This window comes from Gymnoscopelus microlampas, assembly GCF_963454915.1.
Source record: "Gymnoscopelus microlampas genome assembly, chromosome: 16".
NCBI classification, from domain to species: Eukaryota; Metazoa; Chordata; class Actinopteri; order Myctophiformes; family Myctophidae; genus Gymnoscopelus; species Gymnoscopelus microlampas.
In genome coordinates this window covers 8,276,534-8,296,748 of record NC_139953.1, presented here as the reverse complement: position 1 = coordinate 8,296,748, position 20,215 = coordinate 8,276,534, and the positions used below count along the sequence as shown (strand labels likewise).

General features: G+C 43.3%; 1 protein-coding gene across 1 annotated transcript in view; it reads right to left on the bottom strand.

The window, feature by feature from the left end:
- LOC311063519 (uncharacterized protein) overlaps nt 1-18,725 on the bottom strand; it is a 38,642-nt gene extending 19,917 nt beyond the window's left edge. Inside the window, exons 1-5 of the mRNA XM_084082998.1 lie at nt 18,396-18,725; nt 10,875-11,289; nt 9,864-9,943; nt 7,597-8,092; nt 4,918-4,991 (exon numbers count right to left, since the gene is read on the bottom strand). Of these exons, the coding sequence (XP_083939124.1) occupies nt 4,918-4,991; nt 7,597-8,092; nt 9,864-9,943; nt 10,875-11,289; nt 18,396-18,600 (1,270 nt within the window). The 5' untranslated portion in view covers nt 18,601-18,725. The remainder of the gene's footprint in view (nt 1-4,917; nt 4,992-7,596; nt 8,093-9,863; nt 9,944-10,874; nt 11,290-18,395) is intronic.
- Between the last annotated feature and the right edge of the window lie 1,490 nt (nt 18,726-20,215).

Here is a 20,215-nt window from a genome sequence, read left to right as displayed (position 1 = left end):
CGAATATGGCGTTTTGATATTAAGAAAAAGGCCCCTCCCACTAATGTAACGGGCCAATTGCATTGTCACATCACTCTGGACATTAGAGATGCGCGGATGGGTTTTTTTGTCACCCGAATCCGCGTTAACAAATTCATTATCCATCCGTCATCCACCCGCGGTAATTATATCATCCTATTTATAGATCCGCACCAACCGCACCAAATAATTGTTATTTTCCTGATGTTAGTTTTCTTATAAACAATGTCACTCAACACTGTCGCGATGCAGTGACTGTATACAATCCACAACCATGGTAACAACAAGCGCACGTCTTCATTGAGTTACTTTCACTTTCAACCACTTTGTTGCCATGTCGGCTTTTTATAAGATTTTTATGAGCGACTTTTGGGCTTGTTTGGCACCATAGACTGTAAAGGTTTGGCACTTGTTTTGGGCTTGTTTTCATAGACCTGGCTGCTTATTTCTCTCGCAACCTACCTGGCAACACCGGCTGGCTGCAAAGCAACATGTAGTGAGCGGCTATTTTGTGCCTGGTGTAAAATGACGTAATATTAAAATACTACAAACGCAGTTAACGCACACACGGTGAAATTTAGTGCTTTTCAAAAGTTATTATAGGCCTATAGATTGATATCATTAATTTAATTCCCGCATTATTTCACCCGCGGTTTATCCAATATTAATTAATAATTATATTTGATTGACCCAAATCCGCCCAAACTGCGGTTAACTGCGGCAACCGCGGCTAAAACCGCGATCCGCGCATCTCTACTGGACATGCTTTTGGGGATTCGTTGAGTAAACCACCCTTGATATGTGATTCAAATATGGGATTGACTGGAGGTTTTGTTTGCAATTTTTGGTAAAACAAGCTCCTCCCACCAACTTTGGAAGCCTATTACGGACGAATGGTATGAACTATCAAAATTCCGCTTGGATATGTTTATCGCATGGGTCCAGAGATCATGTGTACTGACTGAGTGAGAGTGAGATTTGGACAAAATCTGTAGGAGAAGGTGCCAAAAGTGTTTTGAAGATTCAAAATGGTAGAAAATCAATCCAGGCGCAAATGGGCGTGGCCTATATGGGGAGTTGCGATATGACCCAAGGAATCCAGGGAAAAAGAGATTTGTATTCTACGACCTACGGTTCACGAGTTATAGGCCGAAACTTAAAGTGGGCTGTTAATAATTTGGCACTGGACTATGAATCTCCCATCTTAGTGTTGAATCTGTAGCACACTTTTTTCATTTCCCATTATAAGTCAATGGGGAAAATGAATTCACTAATAAATTAATATCAATTAAACTGTATAACGTATCTCTTAGCAGAATGGATGCACAAGATTCCCAATGAAGCCGGTCAATTTGACAATTTCTCCCCTCTCCCCTAACGAGGTCCTTCTCCTTGTTACCTCTAGTCGCCCCACCTCATGCTCCCTGGACCCGGTCTCATCCACTCTGCTGCAGTCCACTGCACCTGAACTTCTTCCCTTCTTGACCCACCTTATTAACACATCTCTGACGTCTGATTACCTTCCCTCTGCTTTCAAGACTGCCAGAGTCACCCCCTCCTGAAGAAACCGACACTTGACCCCTCTGAGATCAAGAACTACAGACCGATTTCCTTTCTATCCTTCCTAAAACTCTTGAACGTGCTGTCTTCAAACAACTGTCCTCGTACTTCCACCAGAACAACCTCCTGGACTCCCACCAGTCCGGGTTCAAAGTGGGTCACTCGACCGAGACTGCCCTCCTGGCAGGGACGGAGTCGCTCCATGCCGCTAGAGCGAACTCTCTCTCCTCCGTCCTGATACTCCTGGACCTGTCTGCAGCATTCGACACAGTGAACCATCAGATCCTCCTCTCCACCCTTGAGGGGATGGGTGTCTCAGGCTCTGCACTGTCCCTGTTTGCATCCTACCGGACGGGTCACTCCTACCAGGTGATGCTGAGAGGGTCTGTGTCAGAACCACACAGGCTCACTACTGGGGTTCCCCAAGGCTCGGTTCTGGGTCCTCTTCTTTTCTCTCTACACTACATCTCATGGTGCTGTCATCCACTCCCATGACTTTTCCTACCACTGCTATGCCGATGACACCCAGCTGATCCTCTCATTCCCCCCCCTCTGACACACAAGTGGAGGCACGCATTGCTGCTTGTCTGGCTGACATCTCGGAGTGGATGTTGACGCACCCACCTGAAACTCAACCTGGACAAGACCGAGCTGATGTTCCTCCCGGGGAAGGGCTGTCCGCACCAAGACATGGCCATCACCATTGATAATGCTGTGGTGATGTCAACTCGGACTGCGAAGAATCTGGGTGTGACCCTGGATGATCAACTGTCGTCCTCTGCAAACATCGCATCGGTGACACGGTCCTGCAGATTCCTCCTCTACAACATGAGGAGGATTCGCCCCTTCCTCACGGAGAAGGCAGCCCAGGTGCTCATCCAGGCTCTTGTCATCTCCGGCCTGGACTACTGCAACTCCCTCCTTGCTGGTGCTCCGGCATCTGCCATCAGATCTCTTGAGCTTGTTCAGAAAGCTGCAGCTCGTCTGGTGTTCAACCGCCCCAAGTTCTCCCACACAACTATCCTTCTCCGTTCTCTACCTCGGGGCGACTGATTGCCTCGTCGCTCAAGGGTCCTTCTGGCCGATCTACACGTCACGACTTTTTTCTGTTCTGGCCCCACAGTGGTGGAATGAACTCCCCACTGATGTCAGGACGGCAGAGTCACTGCCCATCTTTCGCCGCAGGCTGAAAACCCACCTCTTCAGGAAACACTACCCTTCCTCTTCGCCTTGCCTACTTGTTGTTAACTAGTTGTACGAACTCTTATTTTATTGTTTATTGGATCTTGTTTATTCGATAGACTTATTTGTTTTAGCTCTTGCTCATTTGATTTTCCTATTTTGTCTCATCTGTTTATGAAATTAGGTAGCTGATATATTGCACTTTTACGTTAGCGCCAGGTATACTCTTGGTTGCTTGTTTTAGAAGAGAATGCACTTAATGCTTCTGGTGATTAGTAGTTTTGTTCCCTACCTATGTTGAATGCACTTATTGTAAGTCGCTTTGGATAAAAGCGTCTGCTAAATGACTGCAATGTAATAGGGCACGAGTGTGTGCCGCAAAAACTGTGGGAGGAGTAACGTGGCAAAATAAAGTTTATCTTGAAAAAAAGAACGAAAGAATGAAGTCGTAAGAGTACTAGTAGTCTGGTTGCCCCCCCCCCCCCTCCACCCCACCCCACACACAGACTAATAATGGAGGGGGGACGCAGTATAGTATCATTGCTTTTATTAAAAGTGCGACCCCAAGTGGTCAAAGTTGATATTACTGGTCCAGTCTGTTCCTTTTTTAACCTGTCCAAACCTATTATACATTGCAGCCTAATTCACAAGATGGGTGGTTGGAGAACATGGAAGGGAACTGTCTTCTATGAGACTAGCTGTATTATGTGCGGGCACAATTGCTGAGGTAAAGATGTACCAATTCAACCCCTCCAAAAAATGTATAAATGAAAAAAAAAGACTCCTCAGATCTAAACAAATCTCAAAGGCGTCCTATTATGATCTGAAAACATCAAATATCACTGAATGCTGAGGAGTTTGCCTCTTTGATAAACAGCTACATTGTCTATGTCAGGCTTGTCAAGGTGGCGGCCCACGGGCGTTTGGCGGCCCGTGGAAAGGTCCATGGCGGCCCGCGAAATACTTTTAAAAATAGTAAATTGATACTACATCTAACAGACAGTCACAGTTTGCATTGCTGTGTGTCCAAGCAGCTGTGAGGACGCTCGCCCCTCCCCCACTCGCTGATACTAGCTGCAGCGAGTAGCCTACCTTTGATGGCCCTGTAGAGAAGCATTGTCTCTACCCAGCTGTGGAATGTTCTGGCTGATTGGCTCGTTAACAGCCTATTCAACTACTAGTCGAGTAGTAATGGCTATACTCTTTGATCCTCACACACGAGTCAGCCTAGCACGGACATGTTCTCTCTCTCTGTCTGTCTGTCTGTCTGTCTGTCTGTCTGTCTCACACACACACACACGCACACACAAACACAAACGTAGTGCAGTGTTATGGAAATAACTGGTCCCTGACATTTGCAAGTTGGTTAAAGCAAAGATGTCAGGTGTCTGGAAGCAGCAAGCATCTGTGTCATTTTAAGATTTATTTGGCTATTCAAAAATAGCAGATATACAAGCCCATAGTGCAGCACTGAGTGCCGCACTATGAGCTTGTAGATCTGCTATTTTTGAAAAATCATGGCAAGTCTTTACAAATGTCTTCCAAATCCTAAGTTTTCTGAAACACTTAAGTTGCTATAATATGTGGTTCTCTAACTTTTTTTATGTCAACATTATATTATATTTTAATTCACACATTAATTCAACAGAAACTAAGATGGACACTAATTAGCCAACAGAAACTGCAAATGTAGGCTTTGACAAGGTAATGTGTGTAAATGAGGCAATGATTGCGTTTAAAGTCCATATTAAAGTAGCTATTTATATATATGTGTTATATACACACACACACACACACACACACACACACACACACACACACACACACACACACACACACACACACACACACACACACACACACACACACACACACACACACACACACACACACACACACACACACACACACAAAATAAAAATAACAGGTGGTATGTGTGTGCCCGTGGTGGCTGCCCACCTCAAGCCACCGTTGGACCAATGTGGCCCTCAACCCAAAATGAGCCTGACGAGCCTGGTCTATGTGGTAAAATTCCCATACAGTCGACAGTGGTTGACCTAGTTTCTAAACCAGATGTTACTTTAGGCACATTTTGACCTCGAGTTGTGATACGTTTGCCTTTCCATCGTGGCAATAACAATTCCATACAGTCCTTACCCGTGTCACTGCTGGTCTGGCTGTCCTGAGAGTCGCTGGTATCCAGATTGGTCTTGGCCTGGGTGGGCCGGAACCTGGGAGAGGAGAGACAGGTGGTGAGGTGGGGGTTTAGTGACTTGGCCTCAGCAGGGAGGGATGAGCCACGCCAGTCTGGCGACCACTAGACTGCCCTAGCGTGTCTGATATCATGTCTAACAGGCGGGTTCAAAATCTCCGGAGAACAATTCTGCCGGATCCTATTGGTTTACCGATATGTGAGCGGGTACAGTGCTTTAGGCATCAAGTCATCATGTGACCATTTTAATCTTGTTATCTATAATAGTCCAAACTGAGATAATCCCTCCTAAAGAATTTCCACTTCTGTAGCACCTCTCAGCTCCAGGTAATGGGCGTGAACAATGGGTAATTTATTCAACCTAGCCACTCCTCTAATCACTCCCCCATTGACACCTTTCAGTCAGCTGTCCACCATATAGAAATTTGATGCAACACAATTACATTTTTTTTAAGGTATTTTTACTTTACTGGAGTATTTCCAATACTTTAACTTCTACTCCACTACAGATCAGAGGAAAATATTGTACTAGTTACTTTGCAGATATAAATTATTACATTATAAAACATACATTAACCACTTTAGCCCTATTTTATACATAGTCTATTTGAAAATAGCTGATCTACAAGCTTAAAATGCGCATTGCGACGCGTTGTGAGCTTGTAGATCAGCTATTTTCAAACAGTTTAGTACTTATACTTTAGGTACTTTAAGTACATTTTGATACCAAGACTTTAGTACTTTTACTTTGATTGAACTCAATTAACATTTTGAGCACTTTTACTTGTAACAGAGTATTTTTATATCGTGGTATTGCTACCACCGAGTGCTTCTTCCACCACTAAATTTGAGTGACCCACTGGTAGTCGACTACTAACAGTCGAGGTTTACCTATTTAATAAAAGAGACACGACCAGCTAGGTCCTGGATTAACTCCAACCTGGTGTTTGCGTACATCTAAATAAACGTTCAGATTTCAAATATAAAGTGCTTACCTCATGGCCACGGATGTTAACATTAACTTCGGGTGGGTCTAAGTACCCGTATCTTCCATATTGTTCAATAAAAGGCATTTTAATCCGATCGGCGGCCATTTTCTCATAGAGTTATAACGTATCAGGAGTGCAATACACCCCAACCATTACGGCCGCATAGTTGAAAAACAACGGAGACAATGGCCATCAATCGGATCAAAATGCTTTTTATTAAACAATACGGAAGATACGGGTACTTATGAGGGCCCGTAAATAATTATAACACCCGTGGGCATGAGATAAGCACTTTATATCTTAAATCTGAACGTTTATGTAGATGCACGAGTTGTAAATGGAGAAATGCAAACACCAAGTGTACGTTCAGCCATGACGCGTGACCGCGAGCTAACAATGCTAAGGCCTAGCTCGTTATTCCACCGTTGTTTTGTCCACAAACATCTTCGGTGAAATACTTCCATACGAACGTCGAGCGGCCTGTTGTTTAGCTGGGGCTGCCCTCACAGCTGCTGTGTTCGGTACAATGTTATATTGATTATACAACTAGATTCTGTCCTGAAAAAGACTAACGCAATACTGGCCGCTTCGGCGCTTTTTCGCACCGTGGTGACGTTAATTTCAGCCTCAGGTTGAATATTCACCCAGTGGATATTACTCCAGTAAAGTAAAAATACCTCAAAATTGTACTTAAGTACAATACTTGAGTAAATGTACTTAAGTTACGTTACACCACCACAGAGGAGCGATACTGATGGGCGGGGATTAGGCTTGTAACCGGAGAACAATGGGCCAACAACCAACCAAAACCACTCTCATGTTAATGTTGTCCCTGCAAGTTAAAGCCACTCTCCGCCCCCAAAAGACCGACAGAAACACACAGAAACACTGCTCTTTTTGTAATGTAATTTAAACCACTTAATGATTCTAAAACGCCTATCTTTTGGACTATAAACCTTCTTCAACATTCAAACTGTGTTAATATGAAAAAAAACGAAAATCACAAAAAAAAAAAAAAAGTTAGAAAAGCAATTTTCTACTGCTTGTCAATGCGCGACTTGATGCCCTAAACACCAGACCTGCTCACATATGTCCGTCAGCCCCCGCCCAACGCCCCTCCTCCTCCCCAATGTGTATCATTGAGAGCCCTGACGTCACAACATTTGGAGCGACGCCCACTACACTCTGGTTGGTTGGGGAAATTAAACACTTCCTATGCCCGGAACATCAACTGGTTGGTCCAGGCTTTTATTTTTTAGCAAAAATAAAAAATAAAAGTCTGGAGATTGAGGCTAGGCGGCCACAGACACAGGAGGAGAGAGGAGAATAGATACAATGCCTGACAAACCACCGACTCTGAAAGCAAGTGGGAATACAGCCCATACAGCAATTTCCTATACGCTACAGAAACAAAAGTGGCTCTGTGATCAAGTTTGAGGTGTAATTCAAAGAGAGAACAGAAATTGATACTGTTATCAACAAAATTACTTGAACTTTGTCTGAAGTTGAAAAAGACATGTTCAGATTACCTGTATTTAATTATATTACAATATACTCTACAATATTACAGAGGTCGTCAATGGTTGGTGACCAAAAGCAAGACCAAAGCAGAGAGAGAGACTGTGTGCTGCTTACCGGCTGTGTTTGAACGGTGGAGAGTACAACTTCTTCCTCTTCCAGCCCGCCTCTCTGGCCAGGGCCATGCTGCGCTCCATGATGTCCTGGATGGTGACGTGGCACAAAGACAGCAAGGACGGGTGCAGCACCGTGTGGTCCCGCACCCTCACCCTCCTCCTGACAGGGACCACCTTCATTCCCCTCCACCCCCTTGCAGCCAGTGCTGCTAACGTGGCCGGCCTTGCTACCGTGTTGCTACCGTTCACGGCAAAAGGATTGCTTGCGGTGGCCGAGGGACTCTCGGCGTTTTCGGAAGGGATATTGTCCGCGGAAGCTCCCGCTGGAAGCTGCCGCTCTTTGTGTCTCCGCCTTTCCGAGTGGAATTGGCCCCGGGTGGAGGAGGAGGACTGGGCGGCCTTGCTACCTCCGGACTCAGCATTAGAGTCTTTACCCAGGATGCTGCTGGAGGAGGACGGCTGGTTATCACGTGAGCTTCTGTCTGATGTCTGCTTATCTGTGGGTGGATATGAAAAACATATGATGATATCACATAAGTTTACGATCTGCGTGTCACGCAGATAACGACCATTACCATTGGAAAAATGAATTCAAGCACCGTCACACATGCGTGAGAATCATAATTTTAAGCTGCAAACGTCCTCCAGATTCCCAAATCCTATTCCTTCATGCAGCTAATATCCACATTTAACTCATTCATTGCCAAGGACAACGTTGACAACCTTTTTTTTTTGGGGGGGGGGGGGGGGTGTTTCCACTAGATGGCGCCCTTTGCTAACACATGAGTGACCATTTCCTCCCCAGATGCACACAGAACCATGAGATCACATGATCCCAAGATTAGCTCCATTCAATTCCTGGTTAACGTATTTGGGAATTTGCCTGTATCTCACCTCCTGTGTTTTACTATTGTATGTATTTTGGGGCGAGACATGCGATTTTCAACGGCCTGTAACAAGAAAACGGGGGGGTTGTGATGACATTTTCGTTTTTCTTTTGCGGAAGCACAGTGAACCCCCCGTGATTAGCAACGATCATGGGATCGATCATACTGGAAATAAATATTCTGTGACTACTTGAAAAGGTAAGGAAATCGAGGAAAGAAATCGCTGGTAGTGGATGATTCATTTATTCTGGCAGTGAATGAGTTGATGGTTAAATATGTAACTTCACTGATATTATTTTCACATATAAGAGAAAAACGAACACTGACATAATGATGCCATATATGAATAGTCAGTTACCTCCTATTATAATTAGGGCTCTGAATCATCTGCTATCTCACAATTCCGATTTTTCCCGTTTTTTTCAAAAACGTTTTTTTCCGATTCAAAATAGATTTTTTTTTAATTCAAAACGATTCTTGATTCAAAACGATTCTCGATTCAAAACGATTCAAAAATAAATACAATTGGTAGGCTTAGGCTATCTGCCAGCCCAGAACTTGTCACTTCTCAAAAAAACGTATTATACACAAATCCTTTTCTTTGTGTAAAACAATAAAAATAATACATTTTAAATCAATTTTTGGAAAATGAGAATCGTTTCTGAATCGTCCAACATTAGAATTGCGATTCAAATAGATTGTTTCCCCTAATTATAATAAATACAACAAATTTGTACAAATTACAAATTTTATATTTACTTGAGGTTCGGGCTGCTACGCAGCCTTCAAATACTTGAAGCACCGCCGATCCGACTGATATGCCCATATATGGAGATCTCTGTATCTGTCAGTCCATGTACCTTTTATGCCCATATATGGAGATCCCTGATGTCATTAGTATGCCAGCCCATGTATGGGGCTGACTGATTTGTTTGCCCCATGCCATGACGACACATTGAGGTTAGACAACACACTTCATATTTGGGCGTAGTAGCTGCATTGGGAACTCCTTATATGCTTATGGCTGAGTCATGGTGACATGAGCGTGACGTCAGAGATCCTCCCCTTAAGCCAATTTTAATGTAGTATGAACAATGCAACAAAATGAGAAAATAATATATATTTTTTTTTACAATGTTTCTCTCTCTCTCTCTCTCTCTCTCTCTCTCTCTCTCTCTCTCTCTCTCTCTCTCTCTCTCTCTCTCTCTCTCTCTCTCTCTCTCTCTCTCTCTCTCTCTCTCTCTCTCTCTCTCTCTCTCTCTCTCTCTCTCTCTCTCTCTCTCTCTCTCTCTCTCTCTCTCTCTCTCTCTCTCTCTCTCTCTCTCTCTCTCTCTCACAAATGTTATATTTACTTGAGGTCTCTCTCTCGTCACAGCCTTACCTGTGTCACAACGTGTTTGCCTTTCCTGAGAGTCACCGGCGTGTCGCTTGGCATTCGTCTTGGTCAGAATGGGCCGCAGCCTGGGAGAGGAGATGCACACAGATAGTTGTAACTCAGAGAGTTATAACTCTCAAAGTTAAATAACCACAGGATTGCACAGTGAAGATTGGTTCCTTGTCTTTACAACGCTTTAAAACAGCCGAGGTCAAACTATGTCAGCTCTCAGCAAGCAGATAAAAACGCCAGATAAATAACTTGGCTTGCGACTCAGTAGGGAGGGATTTGAGGTGTAATTAAAAGAAAGAGAGAAAATGTAATAGAGAGAAATGTAATAATATTGCTGTCAAGAAAATTACTTTAGGACCATGTCTGAAGTGTAACCACTTAAACCCCTGTAGTCTTAGAGAACTGGTCTTGAGTTACAACTGTACTTTGAACCCTTTTTTTTTTACACCAGATCTCTTCGCCAAAAATAGCCGATCTGCAAGCTCACAATGTGTCACAATGCGATGCATTGTGAGCTGTAGATCGGCTATTTCTGGCTACGACCCCCCCCCACCCCCCAATATGGATGCTGGGAAACAAGTTCTTAAAGGTTTCATGACATTCAGTTTTACACATTAAAAGGCGTTGTCACGGTCCTTCAAACGTGTATAAAAAGTTTTAACTGAAAAGTCCACTCCAGTGAGCCATTGCAGGAGGCACCGGTTTTGTGAGGCACCGGTTAGTACCGTTAGTACTGTCTCCGAAAGCCTTTTCAACTGCAATGTCAATGGGGGGGGGGCGGGGGTCCCAAAAGCGCCTCACGTCGTCTGATGTGCCGCGCATTATTTATTTTGGGTGCACATGCGCACCAGTTATGTCCAGATTACCCATCTATCTTTAATATGAGTAGGCCTATATAACACAAAATTAAAGGAGGTCAATGGTTTGTGACCAAAAGCAGTTAGCCTACAGAAAATGGTTAAGTCTACAAAACATGACAAGGCAGAGAGCGTCTGTGCCGTTTACCGGTCAAATAGCTTCTTCTTCTTCATCATCTGTCCTGCCTCTCCTCGGTCCATGGCGACCACCGGGGTGCGCTCCATAAAGTCCTTCATGGGGACGTGGCATGGCGACAGGCAGGATGAGTGCAGCGCCGTATAGTCCCGCACCCTCTCGTTCGTCTGGACAGCCGGTGCTGGTGCTGCTGCTGCCGTGTCGGTCCCGGACGAGGCTTTCTCGGGTTTCGCTGGAAGCTGCTGCTCTGCGCTTGTCAGGCCTTCTGAGTAGAGTTCACCCTGGGCGGAGGAGGAGGGGGAATGGGAGTCCTTGCTACTTCCAGGCTCGGCATTGCAGTCTTTACCCAGGATGCTGAGAGCAGAGGACAGCTGCTGGGTCCTCCTCACCGAGTTCCAGTAGTCGGAGGCGGTTGCCTTTGAAATCACTTTTGAAAGATAACAAAATCATAACATTAAACTGCGAAGTTCCCCAGGTTCCCAAATCATATTCATTCATGCAGCTAATGTGAAAGTTGAACAGTCAAATATGTGCCTTCACTGATATTTTCACACATATAAGGATCCCTGGCTTATAAGCCAAATATGCCTCAACTCTTTCACTGCCATGGACACAGTGCCAAACACAAGTTTGACGAGTGAGGTGTTTTCAGTGGTTTTCTACTAGATGGCGCTGTTCGCCAACTCACGAGTGACCATCTGACTTCCTCAGAGACACAGCAGCAGAAAACCACATGATAACAAAAACCTCTCCATTCAATTCCTTGTAAAAAAAAAGAGAGAAAAACCTCTATCCTCCGTTCCTGTTGGATTTTGGCGAAACCAAGTCACATTCAACGGGCCACAACCATGGAATATATAACAATGGATTATCGCGACCGGACAATTTGCAAATATTTAAGGTGTTTTTAGCGGTGCCAACCGCTCTACACTTGACTTTGTCCGTATGTTCGTCCGTCCGTCCGTCCGTATGAGCCCGGGATGAGCACGGCAAAGAAGCAACACATACAAACACACACACACACACACACACACACACACACACGGACTTGGAGATTGCCTATGCCACCTCTCCTCTCATTGGCCACACGTGCCACTGGTTATCAAAGAGGGGTCCAGGGACCCCCAGCGTATGTTATGTCCGTCCGCCCGTATGAGCACGGGATGAGCACGGGATTTTAAACAGCTATAACTCCAGTTTGCAGCATGCCACCAAGTCCACATTTGGTCTGTGGGCTTAGACCACCAATAGGGACGAGCATGAATTGCTGAAGCCCCGCCCCAGGGTTCCAGGGACCCCCAGCGTATGTTATGTCCGTCCACTCGTATGAGCACGGGATGAGCACGGGATTTTAAACAGCTATAACTCCAGTTTGCAGGATGCCACCAAGTCCAAATTTGGTATGTGGACTTAGACCACCAATAGGGACGAGCATGAATTGCTGAAGCCCCGCCCCAGGGTTCCAGGGACCCCCAGCGTATGTTATGTCCGTCCGCCCGTATGAGCACGGGATGAGCACGGGATTTTAAACAGCTATAACTCCAGTTTGCAGCATGCCACCAAGTCCAAATTTGGTATGTGGACTTAGACCACCAATAGGGACGAGCATGAATTGCTGAAGCCCCACCCCCTCTGTCTTCCCATTGGCTGGGCTTTAAACAGCCATAACTCAAGTTCGCAGCATGCTACGGAGTACAAATTTTGTACATGGACTAAAACCACCAATAGGGACGCACTGTAATTACTTAAGCCCCGCCCCCTCTGTCTGCCCATTGGCTGGGTTTTAAACAGCCATTTTTTCAATTTGCAGCATGCTACCAAGTACAAATTTGGGAAGAGGACTCAGACCACCAATAGGGACGAACTGAAATGAGTTAAGCCCCGCCCCAAAGGCACCGCTTCCTTCACACAGGGTGTGATTTTTAATTTTACATGTTAGTAGAGGACAATTATAATGTATTAAGGCACATTTTAAGAGCAAAAACAACACTGACAAATGATACCAAATACAAATAGTTATGTCCAAGGACCTCTTATAACTACACACACAATTTATATTCATGAACAAAATGCAAAAACATTATTGTGATATACAGTACATTTTAATTATACCATACTTTAATCCTGACCTTGCACCAAGGCTAAAATCACACTTGTTTCACTACAACCAACCAAGGAATTATAATAATTAATTACAGATACTCCCACAACAACGTTTAGGATGAAGTTCATGAATGAAGCACCGACGGAAATCGAGGCCAAAGTCTAAGGGAGTGTCATCCTGTACTCTGTCGCTTTCACAATAACTGTCTTCCTCTATTCTCACACACCATCATATGATGTCACTGTAGCAGATAATCACCATGAATAAAACGAGCTGGCTGCCATCAGTCACTTTCACTTTCATCTGACACACGTGTCATCTGCTCAGCAGCAACGTGATTAACCCATTAATTTAAAAAAATGTAAATCCTAACAGTTTTTCGGAAAAAAATATTTAAAAAATATTTTCACGATTTTTCAAAAATAGCAGATATACAAGCTCGGTGCCGCGCTATGAGCTTGTATATCTTCTATTTTTGAATAGCCCAAAGAATCTAAAGTGACACAGATGCATTCCAGGTCTTAATGAGTTAATATGTGTACTCAATATTATGTTGCACTTGAAGTGCCACAGATTGCACTTTCCAGCATTCCATTCTAATATGGTTCGGTTTTGCTGTATATATGTCTCGTTTTCTGACAAATCCATTGGCACTATGACCTATTAATTATCACAATGCATCGCGTTGTGAGCTTGTAGATCTGTTATTTTCACTGAATGTTTGCCCCAGAACAGGGACACTGAATAGGGGTGCATGTGGTTAAACCAGGGATGCAAAAAAAAAAAAAAAAAACCTAAGTCTTGCTAGACAAGATTGAAATCTCGAGATTTCAATCTCGTCTAGCGCGACTTTTTTTTTTTTTTTTTTTTTGACAGTGTTCTGTCACTATGAACATCAGATCTCTCACAAAAAAAAAAGCTATTAAAATATGAGATCTAACGCAAGGTCTATCCGCGCACGTTTTAAGCCGTGGCGGACCCGGGATCGAGTTATGAAATTTCTCTACTGTACCATTCATCCTAAGATATCATAACGTCATAGAAAAGGTAAGAAAAACTTAGTCCAAAATTCTCCTTTAAGGCTATCGATTCTTTGCGCTCGCACCACAGGCTGCGCAGCCTCTTGTCGGGAGTAAAAATTAAAAAAAAACACTTTCACTACTCACCAAAAACAAAGACGGTTTTATGGAGTTGAAGGCCAACTCTACTAAGTGGGAACACTCTGAGCCCCCCACCTCACGTCTAAAATACACTTTTTGGCCAAAATGTAAAATATTTTACCGGAAAGAAAAAAAATTTTAGTTACTCCGCTGCGCCCTCTACAGATCCGGTCCTACTGACGAGAGGCTGCGCAGCCTGTGGTGCGAGCGCAAAGAATCGAAAGTACCATAGCCTTAAGGGGAACTCCTTAACGGCTATGAATCAGAACTAACCTACCTCTAACAGAGAAAAAAAACGTTTAGGAGGCACTGAGGCAGTTGTCCCCCAACCCCCTCTTGCCGCTGACTGCACATGACTGTGAAGGTCTATAGTGGCCTAGACTGAAAGAACGAGCCCAATCGATGGTCTTGAAGGGCGGAGCCAAACCCAGGCGCTGGATTCCAGCGCCTGGGTTTGGAGCACTCTGATTGGTTAGGAGATAACAAGGTCCTAAGACCAGCGTTCCTGCAAGGTTCTCCCAGGCTTTTTTTCTTTTGAAACAAAAAAAAAGGCATGGGTTTCCGAGGCTAATAGTGGCCAAACTTGTTCTGTGAGAACAATAGCCAAGCCACTGAAGCCATGGCCATTAGCATATGGTTGACCATGGCCTCTCTTATGTCGTCAAACAGCATGAATAGGGTCTCAGTTAGCGTGGTAGGCAAGTATCAACATTCACCTGAAAGCTGAGGAGAAGACCACCACTGAGAGAGAAAAGAGAAAGGCAAGCACACTGAATGAAATGAAGGGATTGTGTCGCTACCCGTGTTGCACTTTACAAGTTGCTTGTAAATATTAGTAGTTGTGGGTTGCTTTTTATTTATTTGTTGTGAGCTTGTAGATCGGCTATTTTCAAATAGCCGATGCATATAGGTTTAAAGTGCTCATGTGGCCTATAATAGTGCCTTCTTTTGGGCTCATTTTCATAGGCCTGGTTGCTTATTTCTCTCGCAAAATCTGGCAACACTGGGTTTTTTTTTCTCATAAAATCTTTATCCCACGATTTTGCAACCAGTGCCAATTGTCAAGTAATTCTGGGCGCTACACTCCCTCTGCCAGCCTAGGGAGAGCCCAGAGCCGAGCTCATGCCTCCTTCAATGCATGAGAGCCAACTAGCCTTCTTATCACCTGACAGGGGGGAGTTTCCCCGGTTGGACGTAGCGCGTGGAAGGAACACGTTATTCCAACCAGTTCCTTTCCCCTCCATTAGGCGCCCCGGCTGAACAGGGGGAGGCAGTAATAGAGAGCAGGATTACTGAAAAATAAAAAGAACGAGAAAACCACTTGCTTAACCTGTTCTTTAATTATTGGTCTTCAGCGGTTGAAGAAGTACTCAGATATTTTACTTAAGTAAAAGTAGCAATACCACAATATGAAAATACTCAAGTTACAAGTAAAAGGCCTGTGTTAAAAATGTTACTTGAGTAAGAGTACAAAAGTATTGGCATCAAAATATACTCAAAGTACCAAAAGTAAAGGTACTAAAATGTTTGAAAATAGCAGATCTGCGACGCGTTGTGAGCTTGTAGATCATCTATTTTCAAATAGCATATGTATGGATTATTTTATTGTTGACTCAGTTTAACCGTTAAACTGAGTCAAAGAATCAGAACGATATAGTATGATGCGTTTTGTTGAATCCAATGTTAGATTCTGTATGAATATGGTATTTTGGTTGACATTTTTAAGCCTTCATTTGTGGAGACACAGGAAATGCTGTTGCCACTCTTTTGCACCTTATGTGTAACCACTAACCTCATGTACATACCTGCTGTTTTTTTCAGCAATGTGGTATACCGTCTCTGTCGGGTGGAAACTGTTACTTTTCAGGATTCAAATTCAAAAAGAGCAAAACTAGCAGATCCACAAGCTCAAAACCGAGCTTGTGGATCTGCTACTTTTGATACTTTTGTGTGGCGCTGTAGTATGAAGTAGGTGATTTACGAACAACCACAAAAAGTTTGGATATGAAAAAAAGCGGTTTTTGCCCGACAGCAATGATACAGTATGTAGATAGATATGTTAGATTTTTGTTTGACATATTATCCTTGCTCTCTCTTTCTCTGCTCCACTCCCTTTTTCCTTGGACCTTGCACAAAAAAAAACACATCTCACCCACTGATTTAAACCTGTAAACCTGGCTGTGAATCATGTGACAATAAACCTGATTCTGAATGGCCCTGAAAGTGCAAACACATTAGTAATTGTATCCCTGCTCTGTGCAGTTTGATGTGTTCTTTTACCTCTGGGTTAAAGTGCGACCATGTGGCATGTTCATGGGGTGGATTAAGGTAACACTACCACCCCTGGAATCTTATTGGCCACCCCAGGTGCCACCCATTACCCTAAAAACCGATAATTGGCCATCTGCCAAGTCAGAGACAGGGAAAACCAAACTTTCTTGTTTATCAACTAAACCTGGGAGTATGGAATGTTTTCACAGATTACATTTGCATGGTGTCACTGTCGTGTTGTGATTAACCGGTTTGTTTATTTTGTTTTTTTTATATTTTGAAGGCGTGGTATGTACCTTTGCCCTGTGTTTACATTACAAAGCATTAATTATATTTCTTTTTTTACCAATCATGTCCTTCTATGCCAGCAGTTATCAGCCACTGGAGTAGTGTGGTGGTGTTTACCTGCCCTCTCGCTGTAATTTGGTGGTTTCACTGTTTTGGTAGACGGGATGTTTTTGGTCCACCATTAAACAAAACAGTGGAAACACCAACAGAGGCTCTCCAGTGGCTGATGACAGCTGGTTTAGAGGGAAATGATTGGTCAAACATGCTATTTATTGTTTTGTTATGTAAACACAGGACAAAGTTATATGTTTACTGTTACGTGTGTAACACGCTGTTATTAGTCATTCAAGTACTGTAGATCAGTGGTTCTCAAACTTTTTCATGTCAAGGACCCCCAAATTGACACTTATTAGCCCGCGGACCCCCATTTCAAAAGATATGCCAGGGACCCCCATAAGAGAAGATTTTTTACGGCTCTAGCAGTGATTCTCAACCATTTTAATTTCAAGGACCCCCAGTTTGACATGCATTAGGGCTACAGACCCCAATTTAATGGCATTTCTATCACTTGGACCGCAATTTATAATGTAAAATCTATGTCAATTTAACTCTGAGAGTGTACAAATGGAACCAAATGGACCCGTTACAGACCCATAAGGGTCCATTTGGTGCCTAATCTATCATTTAGCTGGGGACCCCCTGGAACTCCCTCAAGGACCCCTATGGGTAGTGGAGACAAGAATTGTAAATGTTATGTTTTTTGACGAATGTTGATGTTTCGCCTTGACTTCAGTCAATTGTGTGAGTTAAATCCATACTCAAAGTACATACCGTACTCTCTCAGGGTGTGTGTGTGTGTGTGTGTGTGTGTGTGTGTGTGTGTGTGTGTGTGTGTGTGTGTGTGTGTGTGTGTGTGTGTGTGTGTGTGTCTCTGTGCGTGTGTCTCTCTCTCTCTCTCTCTCTGTGTGTGTGTGTCTCTCTCTGTCTGTGTATGCATGTCTCTGTGTGCGTGCGCACGTGTGTCTCTCTGTGTGTGTGTGTGTGTGTGTGTGTGTGTGTGTGTGTGTGTGTGTGTGTGTATATATATATATGTGTATATATATATATGTGTGTGTGTGTGTGTGTGTGTGTGTGTGTGTGTGTGTGTGTGTGTGTGTGTGTGTGTGTGTGTGTGTGTCCTCAGGCTATCCTTGCAGAACCCCCACTTCTTGAGCCAAATGCCTTGAGCCACCCACTCCCCCAGTAAAAGGTGTCTGGACTTGCTACTGTCACGTCATGTACGTGGTGGCCCTTTGAACCACTGATTCACAAACAGTGGGTCGGTTTCCTACAGTGTTTTCGTTTCCAACATCAATATTCATTTTCATTCAATATATTCATTCAATATATTTAACAAAGTTTCAACTGTTCATCAATTAAAACTTTTTTTTTTTGGTAAATCAAAAGTATTTGATACAAAAAATCTAATACATTTCCATAAAAATAAATAAATCAACAAAGCATTTCAGTTGTAGTGAAATAGCAGATATACAAGCTCAGAGCGCCGCGTATGTGGATCTGCTATTTTTCACTAGTTTGGGTCCCCGCTCAAAACAAAACGTCTGATTTCTCTCATGGGTCTTGAGCTAAAACGTTTGGGAACCTCTTCTCTATGCAGTTATACTTTGTAGTGTGTAAACTCTGTATTAAAGTGTGCGTATATATACGAACCTGCTCTGTGGAGTTTAACATGCGGCTTCAGAAGCCCGTCCAGGATCCTGCGTTGTTGCTCTATCTGCTGTCTGAAACACACGTCTCGGTCCTCGTACTCAGTCAAAGTGCTCTCCACGACCACGAAGATCTCTTCTGCCGCCGCAGAGAGTATGTCGTTGATCGCAGAGATCAGAGTCTGTATGGAAGCCATATGATCAGTCATCTAATAAATACAAAACGTATTTAAAACACACATTAAAAAACACCAACAAATAAAGCTACAGGTTAAAAAAAAGTAGCTTATCTGCTGACACAAGGAGGAACCACCCACGAAAGACTTGAGGAAGAAGGAAGTTATGTTTTTGCACAATAAACACGTCTCACTCCCACGCACTCGCGCACCTAAAAAGACACTCAAGGAATGCAAGACACGCTGTTTGTGCTTTACTTCCGGGTGTGACGTGGTTAGTTCGCCGGCCTCGCCTCTTTAAGAGACCAGAAGTAAGTGGTTACTGGTTAGTCAATTCGTTCCAATGGGAAAAGTGGTCGTGAACACTGTCTATGTTTCTGACCCATTCTTTCTTTAGCCCAGTGGTTCTCAGCCTGTGGGGGACATGATTTTTTGGGGGGTCCCCAGGTGACAGTGAAGTGAAAATGTAAGGACTTTTAAGACCTTTTTAAATACCTCAAAAAATAAACTAAATAATAATAAACTTTCACCTTTCATGACATGAAAAGCTCAACGTGCTTTACAGAGCAAAACAATTATAATACTAAAATAAAGCAGAAGTGCTTTACAGAAAAGCAATAATAAATTAACAATAAAGCAAAAGGAAGAGCAAAAGCAAGAACATTAAAACCATTTAAAATAAAAAATAATAAAGAAAAAAGACTGCATCAAAAGTAATCATCAGAAAATATAAGAGGCAAAACTTGTGAAAATAGCTGATCTACTTTGTTTTAATCCTTTCTCTGGTCCAGAAACGCACTCTCGTGAGATCGAGCATCTAAATGGGAAGCGTATCTTCTTGAATTAAGCATCTTTGATGCACCTCTCTTGAGGCGCTCGCACCGAAAATGATCTGGTCGCTCGTTGACATTTTTGACATGAGCAAACTTGTCCATTTGGACCCCGGCCCCAACACTCCACATTGGTGTGTATGTATCACCCACCCATAGAGTTATGGTATTATTTACCACCATTTTAAAAGATTTGGTGCCACAGGGACCCAAATAGGCTAAAAGAAGATTTGTCAACATATGTCAATTTTTTGGGGGGAAACAATCTCACAACATTGCATGTGTTGTTGTAAAATGTTTTTAGAAAAGAATGCACTGCAGGCTGGAATGCAGCGTTTCCAACTGATCAACTCCCCCTGCTCGTTAAAGGAGTAGTTCACCCAAAAAATGGGTGAACTTATGGGTGAAATTTATTTTCTATTAATTACACACCCCATGAAGCATTGAATTCATGGAGATGTTTTAGTTTTTGTCGCATTCCTACGCCAATAATTTGATTACCGGCAGAAAGATGCTAATGTGTCTGGTAGGAGACTCAAATGAGTCTTCTACCAGTCATCAAATTATTGTCTTAGGAATGCGACAAAAACCAAAACAAATCTCCATGAATTCAATGCTTCATGGGGTTTGTAATTGATAGAAAATAGTATTTTTTTGGGGTGAACTAGCCTACTCCTTTAATGTGCTGTTCTTAGTTCCACCAGGAGATGGCGCAAGATAATCAGTTTTCAAAGGGCTGCCAGTGGAAACACATTTGAGCCTTAGAATGCCACTGTTAATAAGGCGACCCCTACACCATACAGTGATTCACAACGTGG